General features: G+C 40.2%; 1 protein-coding gene across 1 annotated transcript in view; it reads right to left on the reverse strand.

The window, feature by feature from the left end:
- LOC109466415 (otoferlin-like) overlaps positions 1 to 14,765 on the reverse strand; it is a 240,234-nt gene that overhangs the window by 22,793 nt on the left and 202,676 nt on the right. Inside the window, exons 25-33 of the mRNA XM_019764130.1 lie at positions 9,658 to 9,819; positions 9,154 to 9,222; positions 8,590 to 8,703; positions 8,018 to 8,179; positions 6,779 to 6,935; positions 6,094 to 6,281; positions 3,690 to 3,767; positions 2,467 to 2,631; positions 1,844 to 1,934 (exon numbers count right to left, since the gene is read on the reverse strand). Coding sequence (XP_019619689.1) covers positions 1,844 to 1,934; positions 2,467 to 2,631; positions 3,690 to 3,767; positions 6,094 to 6,281; positions 6,779 to 6,935; positions 8,018 to 8,179; positions 8,590 to 8,703; positions 9,154 to 9,222; positions 9,658 to 9,819 — 1,186 coding nt within the window. The remainder of the gene's footprint in view (positions 1 to 1,843; positions 1,935 to 2,466; positions 2,632 to 3,689; positions 3,768 to 6,093; positions 6,282 to 6,778; positions 6,936 to 8,017; positions 8,180 to 8,589; positions 8,704 to 9,153; positions 9,223 to 9,657; positions 9,820 to 14,765) is intronic.

A 14,765-nucleotide genomic window follows, 5' to 3' on the forward strand; every position in this document is an offset into this window, starting at 1 on the left:
CATCTCGTGATGTAGCTTCTCATGATAGAGAGAGAGAGAGTTGTGTCCTGCAAATCATCGAGTGGATGGAGGCTATGAAAATAAAGGGAGTGGAGGAAGGACAGAGGAGTGGAAGAGGACGGGGGGAGGGGGGGCGCATGCAGACCCCAGAGGCAAGGCAGCTGCGACAGTTGCGAGAAAGAGAGTGTTTTGTGCGCCAGCCATGCAATGCGACGGCAGTGCATATAACTGTGCCACTCTCTCACTTGGACAGTCTTGCTTTGCTTGTGTGCTCTAGTAGGAACTCTTAGTAAGTGGAACTTACCACGGTATTTCACAGTCTTAGTAGCTGTGGTGGACAGGAATTTTCCTTTCGGTGTGCAGACAACATAGGTTATGCAGATATAGGGTCAGAGGTCATAGGTGATGCTGATCAGGGTCAAAGGTTAAACTAGGCAAAGAACACCAACTATAGCTATTAAAAGTAACTACGGGGGTACGGTTGCCGATTATTAGCTGCAGCCAGACAGGAAAAAGGAAACGCTGAAAAAAAAAGACACTACGGAAAGGGAAGGAAAGGATTTTGAGAGGGGAAGGCAATGCCACTCTGCCCTGCAGGGCTACATAATGGTCATGGGGATATTGAGTGTGAAGCAATGGTAACACCCACATACACCTTGCCTATAGCGGAATATTGTCTCTTGTTATAACTGCTGCTATGATGATATGCTGCCAAAGCCAAGTCTCTATTGCCTGATTTTTTTTTGCCTTGCCAGGGCAGTAAAATGTAATCTCAATTAAAAAATTTAATCTCTGTCATTTTTTGCATGTCCTGACTTATTTCTTCTATTCTAAACATCTCAACCATATCAAACACATTCAGGTGTAAAAATATATCAATGAAAGGTTCCCCATGCTTGACAAGGGAAGATGAAGTCTTACATACTGATAATAATGAAATGGACACAGCAAGATGCTTCAAAAAGGCCCACATTAAAAAACTATCCGGACTGTGGAATACCCTCACAACATGCAAAGATTTGGTAAAAAAATTTTGAAAAAATTGGATTGGATGACTTGGACAAAGTGTGTTGACGTGTCAAATGGTGACATAAAAAGGCTAACAAAGCTGAAGCCATTCAGACATGACATGGGGTGTGTGTGTCAAAAACTGGAGAAAATGCTTCTCCCCTTTAAACTCTGCCATTATGTTAATATACACTGTCTTATTTTTCTCCATAATCCTTTTTATGTGTAATATTTTCTATGAAAATGTCATTAAATTTTACTGTAAAATTTGTCCTTATACTAATTTATTGAGAGCTTCAAAATAAGCTAAAAGAAGATGATGAATAAAAGATAAAGTTTTTATTTATTTTGATGATTAAGAATAACATTTATCATTTTAAACAGTCTATGTTTGGATGATTGCAGTAACTGTTCACTTACCTGTGCATGAGCAAAATTAATATTGAATATACTTGAAATGGACTACATCATTCTTGAAAATATCATGTGCTTTCTATTTATCATTTTTTATGTGATTTAAATGGTGTAGAATTACTTTCAAGGTATGCTTTGTTAACAATCACTTCAGACTAGTGAGTGGCCATGGAATATGTTGCACACATTTCAAGCTGCACATGACTGTATGAAGGGATATGATAATAAATGGTACAACACTCAAAGACAGTAAAATTTGCAAACCTTGCATTTTTTTAATCAAACACTTTCTACAACAAGTGTTATGGAAAGTACTGAGAGATATACATGTATGGACAGAGTATTTTAAGCAATTTACATGTTTTTGTATGGATATGGGCCACAAGCCTGAGGTAAAACAAACACAACGCAGACAGCTTACCTTTGTCGATGACTTTGCCGTCAGTCTGGCTGTCTTCTTTCTCTGCTTCTTGTTCTTCCTTCTTCTCAATGGCCTCCTGTTGTTCCTGCCACTGTAACCATCATGATGAAGAACAATTCATTTTAGAAAATTGATGAAAAATGGAAGTAGACCATGTCAAAGACATTGTAGAAAGACTGTATACTATGTGTGAAACGTTCTCATAGCCTTCATTATCAAATTTAAGACAGGGGAGGGATCCTTCCCAGTGTGAGTGAGTCAAAACCATTCCAGTTTTAACAGTGTTGGGTTGTTCCTTTGGCAGACTTCATGAATAAGCCTATTGGGTCAGTGAGCCTTTAGTCTGAGTGAGTCAAGAAGGGATGCTTAGCTTGAAAGCTGCTCTATTCGTGTAACCATAACCCTGCAGTGGCCTTTGGGTCTTGTTACGAGTCCTGTGACTTACACTTACTCAGAATTATAGAATCCTGTATTTTTTTTACATATACGAGACAGTAAGAGCGTTTCAGCAAGTTTGGTCAAAGGCCAATGTTTCTAGATCCTTCCAATTCAAAAACTATGTTACATAGTGACCAATGAGTAAAAATATAAGGAAAAATTAGCCAAATGCAACAAGAACGAACCTCTCGGAGAGTCTCCAGCGATGCGAAGTACTTGGACCACCAGTCCAGCGTACTCTCATCTGTCTCCTCCTCAGGCTCCTCCTCCTCCTTAGCCCCCTTCTTCTTCTTCTTCTTCTCTCCTCCTTCTTCTCCTCCTCCCTCTCCCTCCTTCTCCTTGTTGTCACCCTGGAGAAACAGGAGATAGAAAAGACCGATCAGCAGCTGGTACTTTTTTTCAGTAGTTTCTCTAACAAAGTGAGATTCAAACAACTGCACTTTACCACCAGTAACAATAATATACAACATTCAAAGTGGGTCAACATTCAAATTGGGCAAAAAAGTTATTATATATCACTTTGAGATGGAACAACTGCCAAATTATGTTCTCAATGTAACGTCAGATGTGTGAATTTCACCTCCAAAATCTACCCATCTACAAAACACCATTACAAAGTGGTATAGTACAAGCTACTTTGAGATACTACCCATACCTCCCTCTAATGGTTAGAACAAGAAATTCAACATGCGTTTTGGTGCAATTCTGTTCTACAGACTGTGTGTGAGTTTCTGCTCAAATCTACATTGATTACCCATCTGTTACCCTTAAACAACAAGCTGGTGACACTCCTAGGCTAGATTCACACCACTAAACTATTATTAAGGGCATACACTACAAGTCTGCACGACTACAGGAGCACACGTGGGGGAGTGCAGGGAAAGGAAAGAAGCACAAGTCCACACAAGACCACGAGCAGGCTTTCAGGCTTTTAGCTAGGGGTGTGTGTGTGTCCGGGTATTTTTTGGACCTCCTGTACTGAAAATAATCAGAAATTTCAGACCCTCCTTTTTGGCAGGACACCCTAAAGACGCCCTATTTTTCCCATTCCCAAACCCTGCCAGGCACACAGCCCTTGTCATATCCCTTCAGCCTTACTATAAATACAAAAATGATGTTGTAACAGATGTATGTATTCCTAAAAATTTGCACCTCAAAATGCAGGAGTTTAGTAGTGTTTGAGAGCATAACAAATTTCAAAAAAGACCCTCTCTAAAGCTTGTGCCTTTGCTGCACATACTTTTTTTTTACCGTTTTAACATCATTTTTCCCCGAACTGGGGGTTAGACGTGCTTGCATGAAGTACAAGTCTTTTTGTTGAAGCAAGCCTACGATAAAAAAAATGGACACCCAACAAAAGAATCCTAGCTGAAAGCCTGAGCACAAGGGAGAGAGCAGGAATGTATACCTCCTGGGACTCTGGGGCAAGCTGGCTAGCGTTCATGGAGAGATCTTTGTAAACCTCTGTCTTCGCCTCACCATTCATCTTTGGTAGGAGGGAAGAAAACACAAAACAAAACGACACGTGACAGTCACAATCAGGGTTAGCACGTCAAGTGTTCGACAACAACAACAACAACAATTATAGCTGATGCTGCAGGCTGGTCCCAAATCTTTTATTACAGCTCTTGGTGGCAAATGTGCAGATGCTGGCACAATGGTGCACCAAATCCGTAGTGTGTTTTTGGCACACAATTTGACAGATTAGCCTAAGAGGCTCGGTGGGCATCACTCCACCGTATAGGTGGGGAAGTCGTGTAAAGTGCCTTTCCCAAGGGCACAACGTCAAGGCATGGTGAGTATCAAACCCGGGAGCTCTAGGATCCGAGTCCAACACTCTAACCATTGCGCCACCGACGCCACCCAAAACTTTTGAATATGGAGGAACAAAGTATTTTCAATCTTTTTTTTTACTGGGAATTCCAATAGAAACAAATGTCTTGCTCTTCATAATGTGGTCACATTCAGTGAAGGTTGTCGTACAATTTTGATGTCGCAAAGTTTTCAAGCGGGCTGGTCAAAACCTTTGAATAAAAAGAAACAAATATTCATCTACCAGATACCTTTGACCCAGTGTTGACGTCACACCTCAAAGCAGCCATGTGACAAGCTTCACTGGGTCAGTCTACTGAGGAAGACCAGAGTGACTGGTTGAAAGATCTAGGTGAGAGAACTTTTTTTGTGTTGGATCTCAAGTTTTAACTTTAAACATGTAACTACCAACACAGATGAACCTTTATGATAGTATAAATCTGAAAGTAGTTTCAATCTTTCTGAGGATTCCAAGATGAAGAAATATTTTGATCCTTATCACGTGGTCATGTTTATTGTAGTTTTTTTTTTCAAATATTTGATGTCGCTTTGTTTTCAAGCAGCCTGTGACAGAACAAGCCACCAGCAAGGATGCTCATTGCAAGACAGCCTTTCTCATAATAAGATAGATGAATTTTTTGGTGCAATGCACGCAATGATGTGTATGACCAGGTCCGCACAGATAAAGTTTTGGGACAGCCTGAAGTTAGCCAATGCAACATTGCTATTCATAATGCTTACAGCATGCTTCAATATAATTGCCTTTACATGCAGTAAGCATAAGGGAACCAAAGCAAGCATGGCCTATCTAAAGAATTAGACTGTATCACATTATATTGCACATGCTACATGTACTAAGTTCAAATACATTATTATTAGCATGGGTTTGGTTAGCAATAAGATACATATTACATGTATTAATGCCATAAAGAATTATTAGTTAATGTTAGCATTCCCAGAAATATGAGCAGAAGATGTGTTACTTTTAATTGCAGATGAATTAAGCTTAGCTGCTAGTCTGCATATAGTAAGTAAATTAGTAATGTTATTGCAATTAGATCAACAATAAAAGCGATCATTATGTTAAAGAGCATTCACAGTTACAGACAGACAGACAGACAGACAGACAGACAAAACAACAGTCACTTAGTAGGATTGTACGCAGTCCAACAGCTCCAAAACAAGTCTGTTACTTGTGTTATTAAAGATGAAGTACTTTGATTGTTAAAAGAAGTCAACAGAAAAGACTCCGATAAAGACACACAACGGATTACAATCAACATGTGGTCAGTAATATAAAATTGGCTGTTAATTCAAAGTAAACAAACATATCAATATATCTATACATTTATTAGGAAAATTGTACATTCAAATCATGACTAAAACCTATATGGAACAGATTATCAAACAAACATATACATGTAACTGAAGGTTATATGTTTTGTCATGCTATGATCATTTTACAAAAATTACATTATTTTAAAATCTCCCACAAATATAACATAAAGGGACCGGGTGCTGTTTCAGATCATTTTTTTGGACATGCCAATTTCTACTCTTTCCAGACACTTTTGATGCCTGGTAGAGGCTAACACAGCTATCAATTATACAAAATTACATATAACATCTGTGTCCATAATATCACCATAGCCCATAAAGATATTTTTACTGCAACATACCCCATATGTACATTTGAGGTGTGCAGGAGTGCATACCAAAAGTATGTTGCAGTAAAAATATCTTAAAGCACACTATTTCTCAAGGTGGTGATATTATGGACGCTGGTGATATTATGGACACGGATGTAATTTTATGATCAAAAAACAAAACAACAACAAGGTGTCGGGTGCTAGTAGAGGCTAACACAGCTATAAATTATACAAAAAATGCATATATATTGAAAAACAAAACAACAACAAGGCACTGGATGCTGTTTCAGACCATTTTGGACTGGACCGGAAAATGAGACAAGTAGAAAAGAGAAGGAGCTGAGTGCTTACGTGTGTACTCACGGGGTCAATCTTAATGACCGTTTCTTCCTTGTGTTGGGAGGAGTGAGAGACGTGGGACATGGTGTCGATCTTGACGGCCACGTCGTCCGCGCGCACGGACCGGACCGAGCGGGTGTCCCCGCCGTGGATGGACCCGTGGAAGGACCGGCCGTCGTCTATGGGCAGCGTGCCATTGGCTGGAGGGTAAGGACAATATGGTCAAAAACCACGGGGTATTGATTGCGTGAGGCTGGAAAGAGACTGTATAAGAAGGCTCATTATTCAACAACAGAGGCACTCAGCTGCAGTACCAATCAGAACCAGTCATGGCTGCTCTTAAGAAGGTGATAGATGGTCACCAAAACATTACATGTGAAAATCCACTGGTTGTTTGATAAATAGACGTCAACCAAATCCCTCAATCGAGCCCATTGCAGGAAACTTACCTGTATACCAGTACATCCTTTTTCAACAAATTTCCTCTCATTTTCTATACAAGAATCATTAGTCTACAAGGTATCAAAGCAGATCCCCTTGGAATCATTGCTGAAGAAATGTTCAAATTCCATCTCATCGTTGTCATCTTCCCATCGCTACGAATGAAGAAATGTTCAAAGACATATTACAACATGTTACAGAAGCTCTGTATGTGGAGGGAGATCATTACCATTGAAAGCCAAGGGATAAAACCTACCAATGCTGCCCTCGGGAGTCTCCGGTGTGGGCTTGTACATGAACTTGTGCAGGGAGTTGACCACGTGGGTCCCGACAAGGGTGAAGCGGCCAAAGTTGCGGCAGTCCACACAGCGGATGGTCAGCGGCGGCATGAACAGCTCGTTCTCAGGCAGGTCCTGAAAATGTATGAGAAACATCAGTGCCATATGCATCCATACAAATGAGCATCTACATAACATCTATGGTTCGTTACCAAATGTAACTACAGTAGTCAAATGTCGACGACTAAGCTTGGCCGGTCATGTAGTACGTAGTGAAGAACCAGCCAGCCTAGCAGGCTTCTACTCTGGAACCCTGGTGATACAAAGAGAAGAGTTGGACGCCCAAACATAACACTTAAGAAACTTATTGAAGCTGAAACAGGCTTGGAGGGACAGGAACTTATCTCTGTGATGTATGACAAACAGTTTTGGCGAGCTAACTTTGTATGCTCCACCTCTACAGAGGATGACAGATGATGATGATGACATCTATGGTATGCCCATAAAACAACTGACAAAAAATTCAAATTAACATTAAACAGCAGCAGCGGCATGAACAGCTCGTTCTCAAGCAGGTCCTAAACAGAGACAGAAAAACATCAGCGCCATCCATAATGACATGGTGTCACTACAACTAAAAACTAGATGACACTACAACTAACAAAAGCTTCACATTAGTAATGTTAAACATCAGATGGACCTATAGTATGAACCTTTTTTTTTACGTTATCGAATCTGTGTGTTCCCCTTGGGCATATGTTTGCAGACAGACCTGTTATTAGGAAACATGATCTCTAGCAACAGCATGAGCCTTAAAACATTCTCCAGGGCAACAAATGAGTTAATCATAAACTGTTGTCTTTGATTTACTGATCATGACATCAATGGTCTCTTCTTGATGATTTCTAGAAACCAATGAAAACCATGTGATGCTGCTATCTAATAGCGTCTCTGCTTTCAGCACCAAGGACAGACTTACATCTGAACGCAGAAAAGTCTTTTTCTCATCTTTAGCATACTCAAGTAGCATTTGGTTACCAATTCTGTATTGTTTACATAGTTAGCAGGGCTCACATTACTTCCCTGCATACCTGCTATGGTGCATCAGAAATATATGTACCTGCACAGCTTCAATGTCACCTGCATTAAGGTGCATACATGTATGCAACTGGTATTTTGAGCCATTAGAGAGGAGGATAAGTAACCAGGAAGCTTACCACGTCGAAGAACTTGACAGGGATGCTGAAGTTGGGGTTCTTCTTGGCATTTGCGATGACGGTGGACTGTATGATCTGCCCGGCGCACTCGATGTCCACCCGCGGGCGGTCAACACTGGTCAGCTGCACGCGCTTCAGCTCACGCACGCCCCAGAACAGGATCTGGACATTCAACATGTGGTTAGTAGTCTCATCAGCAAGTCTTTTTTTATTGCATGTAAGCCATCTATAACTCTTCAATTAAATTCAATTGTCAGTAATGGTCACATTTGTAGTATGCCATCATACGATTTTGATGTGGTCTAATTTTCAAGAGTAGTGAATGTGAGTGACCAGGCCTAAGGAAAAAATAGGACTTAACTTACTGCTGTTCCTCTAAAAAGAGCTAGGGAGTAAGAAGTTTTAATAGAGTTTCTTTGTCATGTTAAAAGGAACAGTCTTTGTAAATTCCGTGGAATAAAACCAAAACCAGGTTCCAGTTTTCCTGCAACAAACCATTGTGCAGGATCTTCACTATTTTTCTTACTTCTATCCTATGCTTGCCTAAGGTATACCAGCACCAGTTTCCCTACCTCTATCCTGTGCTTGCTGACCACAGGCCTGATGCCGCGGGGCACAGGGACGATGGGGCCGCGGTCCGACTCCAGCGGTTGGGTCACTGGGGGCAGCTTGGCTCCCCTAGGGAACTGTGCACAAACATACAACATTAAAACATTACAACATGCAAGTACGTCTAACCCTTTTCATTCTTCTGTCTCGGATATTTCTAAAAGCAATACCGACTCCAGTGGTTGGGTCACTGGGGGCAGCTTGGCTCCCCTAGGGAACTGTGCACAAACAAGCACAATTTTGATCTCACAGAATTTTCACACTGTGAAAGACCTAACTGCTGATCTAAGGCAGCCTTTTTCATGACAAGATAGCTGACTTTTCAGAACTCGTGAACCACTATCCCAAGAATGCTCTCAGTTTGCAATCATATGACGATCGTGTGAGGTGTGTAACTGTGCTCTAAAGTCACCATTTTCATACTTTTGTCTCTGCTATTTGTTCATGTTCCTTCCACTTCATTCTAATACTTTTTCTAGGCGGAATGTGAACAATGGAAGGCAATGCAGAATATGAAAAAGGTTTACCTCAGCCTTTGACTTGTCGTCCCATTGTTCGTACAGAGCCTGAAGGATCTCTTCCTCGTGTATCGGCATCTGGGAGGGAACAAACCTGGTTAAAGATGCAAACCACACAAACAGCACATTTTTCTAGGGTAGCAGTTACCTACAACATTGGGGCACTTGGGGCACTTCATTTCAACTTTGTGAATAACACAAGTAGTGACCTCCAGTACTCTTCCTTGTACAGTACATCGCTATTAGTATTTATGGAAGTACTCTTTGAAAGATAATTTTCCTGTGAGCATCAATCATGTACAGTCATTTGGGTCACATCCTGTTGAAAAAATCACCCAATATAGATTGATGCCGTCTCTCTCCCAAGTCAGCATTTTACAGGCACTGCAATGCAGCTGTGAATTATCTGCACTATATCAACTCTCATTCGTGACAATCCTCTGGAAATCAGTAGCTCAACTGTTAATGCATTGAGTCACGGTCAAAGATTATTGTCGTATTTAGACATCTCACCTGTATCAGTTCGAACGCTGCCAGCAGCTCTCCCGCCTGCTCCTGCCCCCGGAAGATCGGGTACCAGTCCAGGGTGGGAGGGAACTTCGGCAGGGTGTACCGCTCGTTCGCCATTTTGATGGTCGGCTTGGCCAGCGCCCGTCCTATGAACTCTGATTTTCCCTATTACGTGGTGCACACAACCGACATGAAACATCCACTATTATGTCTAACATTCCACCGTGCAGTTATAAAATATATGCAGCGTTTGGTTAGTGGTGAGCAGCTAGCGTGGCATGCAGTACCGATGTGCACAGACAGGAGGCGTTGCTGTTAGCGTGTTTTTTTCCTCCAGGACACAACATCGAACATGCTTCTTATGTTGTTGTTGACAGGGACAAATGACAAATTTACAAATGTCTGCCGGTTGGCACAGCTATAGATGATGACTACAGCTACATGGATGTACTTTCACACGACACAGAGGACACGTTTTCCACCATTTTGACGGGGATTTACTACTAGAACTACTGTAAAGATTCTACGCTCAGAATTACTTGATGAGACATCCGGTAAATTTGTCAAGTTTGTCCACGCTTCTATGCTGTGGCGCTGGCATGCAAAGTGTCACAACACAACATCTGGCCGGCACAGCCTTGGTTTTTCCTCGTGGTGAATATTTCATGGAGTCGAAATTGGAAATTTCGAAGAACGATTCTTCTAGACATGGCTTTGACAGTAACAATTTGCAAAGTATATTGTTTTGGGGCTCCTTATTTTCATCCAAACTGAGAATCGATTTTATTCTTAGACTAGCATTTTGAAGAATGGGTCTTCTAAGCATGGATTTGACAGTAACAATTTGCTAAGTATAATATTATTGTTTTTGGACTCCTTATTTTGATCCAAGCTGAAAACCAAGTTTTTTTTGTATAATTTAGATAATGATTCTTCTATAGATATGTCCTAGACAGTAGCAACTTGCCAAGTACAAATGTAAATTGTTTTTAAACTCTTTATTTTGATCCAAACAGAGAATCAGATTTGAAAGAATTTCATGACAAATTTCGTCATTTCTTTTTCTGTCAATTTTCATATTTTAAAGAATTTTGAGAGCAAAGCCATAGTCGTCTGTTTCCTTTTGTCAATTTTGTAGAGTTTCTGTTTGAGAAAACCAACTGTACCGGCTGTGAACACCTAGGTACCTCGTTCTTCCTAGTGTCTACTCGCATGGCATGAGCCACCAAGTCTTTAGCCTGGTCAGAGAGTGCCGCATGCAAGAGTGAGCCGAGCAACCAACCATTGAACAGGACGTAACGTACGAAACGCACGCAGAGCAGGAACAACAAATCAGGACCGACCAAAGTGGAAAAACATACGGATTCCACATGCAGGCTCGACTTTCTATGGCTTTCAGAGGTTTGGTATTTTTTCGGGGGGTTATATGTATATTATACAGCTAGGGGACTCATGGTACTACCCTGTGACTTGACTCTTGCAAATGCACAACGATAAGACTGTGTGTGTGTGTGTGTACCGGGAGGTTGTGTTTCCCGATCACGTCAAAAATGAGAAAAAAAAGTCTCACACAGTCCAGACCTTTGCACATTAACAGGAGTCTCTAGCACACAGGTGGCATATATACCATGATCATGGAATGGACTAAGTCGTTTGCTACTACTTCGTGCATGGTTGATTTTTATTTTTTTTTGTGGGGGGCTATCCTTTCGCAGGATGGAATGCACAGGTGACGAAGACAGATACACACACGTGCAGGGCATAGATCTGGTGGTGATGCAACAGACTGTGTCTCTTGGGGGTTTGCTAGAATGTCTCAAAACACAATATTTAGTATTGCCAACATCATCATCATCTAGTTGTGAGAGTTTCACGGTTGTTTCATGGGTTGCCAACATAATGGCATCATGTAATTGTATTTCAAGTCCGAGACATTTTTAAGACATAATGCCAAAGATGAACATTTGTTTCACTTGCATGATTATCTCTTAATGAACTTTTAATTGTGTTTGTAATATCAAACTATAAGAGTGTGCCTGTTTAGCCTCTGATTACTTATTTACAGTGCTTGAAATAATAGCTGTTCTAGCGTAAGGAATTTGGTGTTGCCGCTGACAAAGCTGTAGCTGTTGATCCCCAAAGAGTCGTTCTTCGGTGCAGTGGTGGCTGTGCAACACTCTGATCTACTGAAGACAGGGGTTCCATTTTTACACCAAGTCACTTTCCAAAGCCTTATAATACTGTTTTCTTATTATTTTCACCATATCAGGCTACTTTCCTAAATAGAGCAATCAACATACAGGATTTTGTCACAAGCAGTGGGCTGAAGTGAATGAAATTGGTGAGTTCTGGTCCAAAATGGAACCCCTGTTGTTGTTTTTTCCTTAGTGCGTGATGTCTATATCTGTCCTTGCCTTGTCCTCCTGAGTTTTGATAGTTACCTCGGCGGAGAGAACAGTCTGTGGCGTTAGTACAATTCAGACAGGCAGGGTTTAAGAGAGCGAGACTGTTGTTAGACAGAGTGCTCGGACGATCAAGTCTGTCGGACGTACAAATCGTGCTATGCTGCTGAGGTAGTTGTTGAAAACATGCGGGGAGTAGAGTGTTGACAAAGTGTACACGTACACCCAACACATTCGTTTATCAATTAGTAAAAACTGTTAATTAATGAATTAATTAGGTGTCGCCTGCAAGAAGAATCTGTCATTGTTTTCCTTTCCAACAAACGAAAATTGAAATGTGGCTTCCTTGTTGGAGGACCCAGATGAAACAACGTAAAAAAAAAAAGCGAGCTTAGCAAAAAGGTTTCATCAGTTGGGTCTTCCAACAATGAAGTTATAAAGTGTGCAGGAAGCAGAGAAGTGAAGTGAATGCAGTGATTCTGTATGGAAGAAATGGCAGTGATGGGCATACAACATGTATAACAGTGCATGGCTAACTGTTCTGTGGCAGTGAGTTATACAGATGACATGTAGTACCGATGGTTTGGGGAACAAGACATCAACAAACAACAAAATTAACGTAACAAAGGAGGTTATCAAAAGAGTTTGGATAAGTTAGAGACTATCACAAAGCTGGGCTGGGAGAACGTAAGGATTTTACATGTGGCCATACATAAGGATTTTTGCATTACAAGTCAAATGCCATTTACCCTCAGATTGACTTTGGGCAATTTTACGGCGGAAAGAGCCTATTAGTTTTAAAGCTTATAACATTATAAGACATTTATCTTAAGCAGTTTGATACTAGTGAACCTGTTAGAAATTCACCTTTAGATTAGATTTGCATTAAATGGAAGCTTCTAATACTACTCCTGCCACCGATTTTGTTAGTGAAGCTCTAGTTACTGATTTGTACATTTTGATAATTAAAATACATGCAGTGTTAGAATATGTCCTTAAGCCCCACGTTTTGTAAAATAAAATAAAAACGAAAACCCTTTTCTCTGACCTCTGATGGCTGCCCTGCCTGTGAACAAAAAGCTCAAATTAAATTAAAAATATCTACCATGATTAATTATAAACAACGTAACATAAACTTGAAACAAGGAAAACCATATTGCAGTAGGGCAACTCTGGTGCCCAAGATGGTCTTATTTATGGCTTCTATATCTTCTACATTTCTTAAACCCTTGGAAGGAATTTTGATTGCTAATAGACTGATTGGTCATGAGAGATGCCACAGAATCACCGTTAAAATCTTTGCAGAGGGATTTGAAGTTATGCTTTGAAAGGATGGCATATATAGGATGGCATGTTGGGTTGGATTTAGAATTGAAGGAAAGATTTTAGAGAAGAAAGAGCATGGTGGAGACTGGAAGTATTGCTTGGAGTGGATGGAGTCTGTTACTGGCAACAACAAAACACTCCCACTTCCTTCTTTCTATGGCACTTCTGTTTTAACTTATTTTGACAAAACAAGAAAATTTTTGGTTAGCTTCTTAAGAATTTGTTTAAAGATTGCTTTTGCTTTAAGATTGTTTGTTTCCTTATTAAAGAATTGATGTGTACCAGAGGGTAAAAATCGGAAACTGAAGCTGCCAAAGATCAAATCTAAATCAAGTTTTACTTATTAATGATTTTTTTAATATCATCTCTAGAAATTGCAGTTTACAGAAAATAAGATTTTCATAAAAATGTTAAAAACGATGGCAAACATTGATCAAAGATGCTACCTGTAATGATTTCTGGGATTTGCACACAGACAAAGCAGCTAAAAAAAATTCACACGACAAGCAAAATTTCACGCACAAAACATAAACCGAACAAAGTGTCTTGAATGTATAATCTTTGCTAGCGAAGCACCAGGACTATGGAATGGTCGGATGGCACCACAGAGAAGTGGCGTGTGGGAGCGTTTGTTAGTTGGCGGTGGGGTGTTTGGCGGGTAGAGAGAGACGAGCGAGGGAGGCCTACCACTTGTTTGCTGGTATCCTGCAAGAGAGAAGGGAGGTCCATGGAAGGATGGGAAGAGTATACATTGACCAACACGTGCCCATTTGCAGAACTGCTTAGTGATGTTTTTGTTTAGTCTTTGATACATAACTTACAGCTTTTCACAAATTTATGAACCAGTCTGTCAAATTTTTAGGGACGAAATTTGCAGAACTGGTCTATGGTATTTTTTTGGCCTTTAATATAAAATGTGTTTGTACAAATTTCTGCACAAATTTCTCAAAAATTTTTTGTACATGTATGTTCATGTTCATACATGGCGCTGTTTAATTTCCTAAAACGAGAGGTATGACTCATCGATTTTACAAATCCAAAATTAACATTTGGATTAACTAAAAGAATTAACATTTGGATAAACGAATTTGACTTTTGAATTCTTACAGAAAAGTAATATATATTTTAGTAGTTAAAGGTAAACTGAATATGTCCTTATTCAAGTTCAAGATTGAAGATACATGTACACTTGTGTAAGTTGTAGCCATGGACAAGTTTTGGTCAGAAACAATAGCATACGTGTACAGGACACATGATCCAAGGGTGCAGATTTTAGTACAATGTTTAAGACAGTGTACAGTCAACTGGGCACCTGTTCCAACTATCGTCTGACTAAATGACGATTTTTTTGAAACATTTCAGAGTCCAGATGATCAAACATTG

Source organism: Branchiostoma belcheri, unplaced genomic scaffold (genome assembly GCF_001625305.1).
Source record: "Branchiostoma belcheri isolate BF01 breed outbred unplaced genomic scaffold, Haploidv18h27 scaffold166, whole genome shotgun sequence".
NCBI classification, from domain to species: Eukaryota; Metazoa; Chordata; class Leptocardii; order Amphioxiformes; family Branchiostomatidae; genus Branchiostoma; species Branchiostoma belcheri.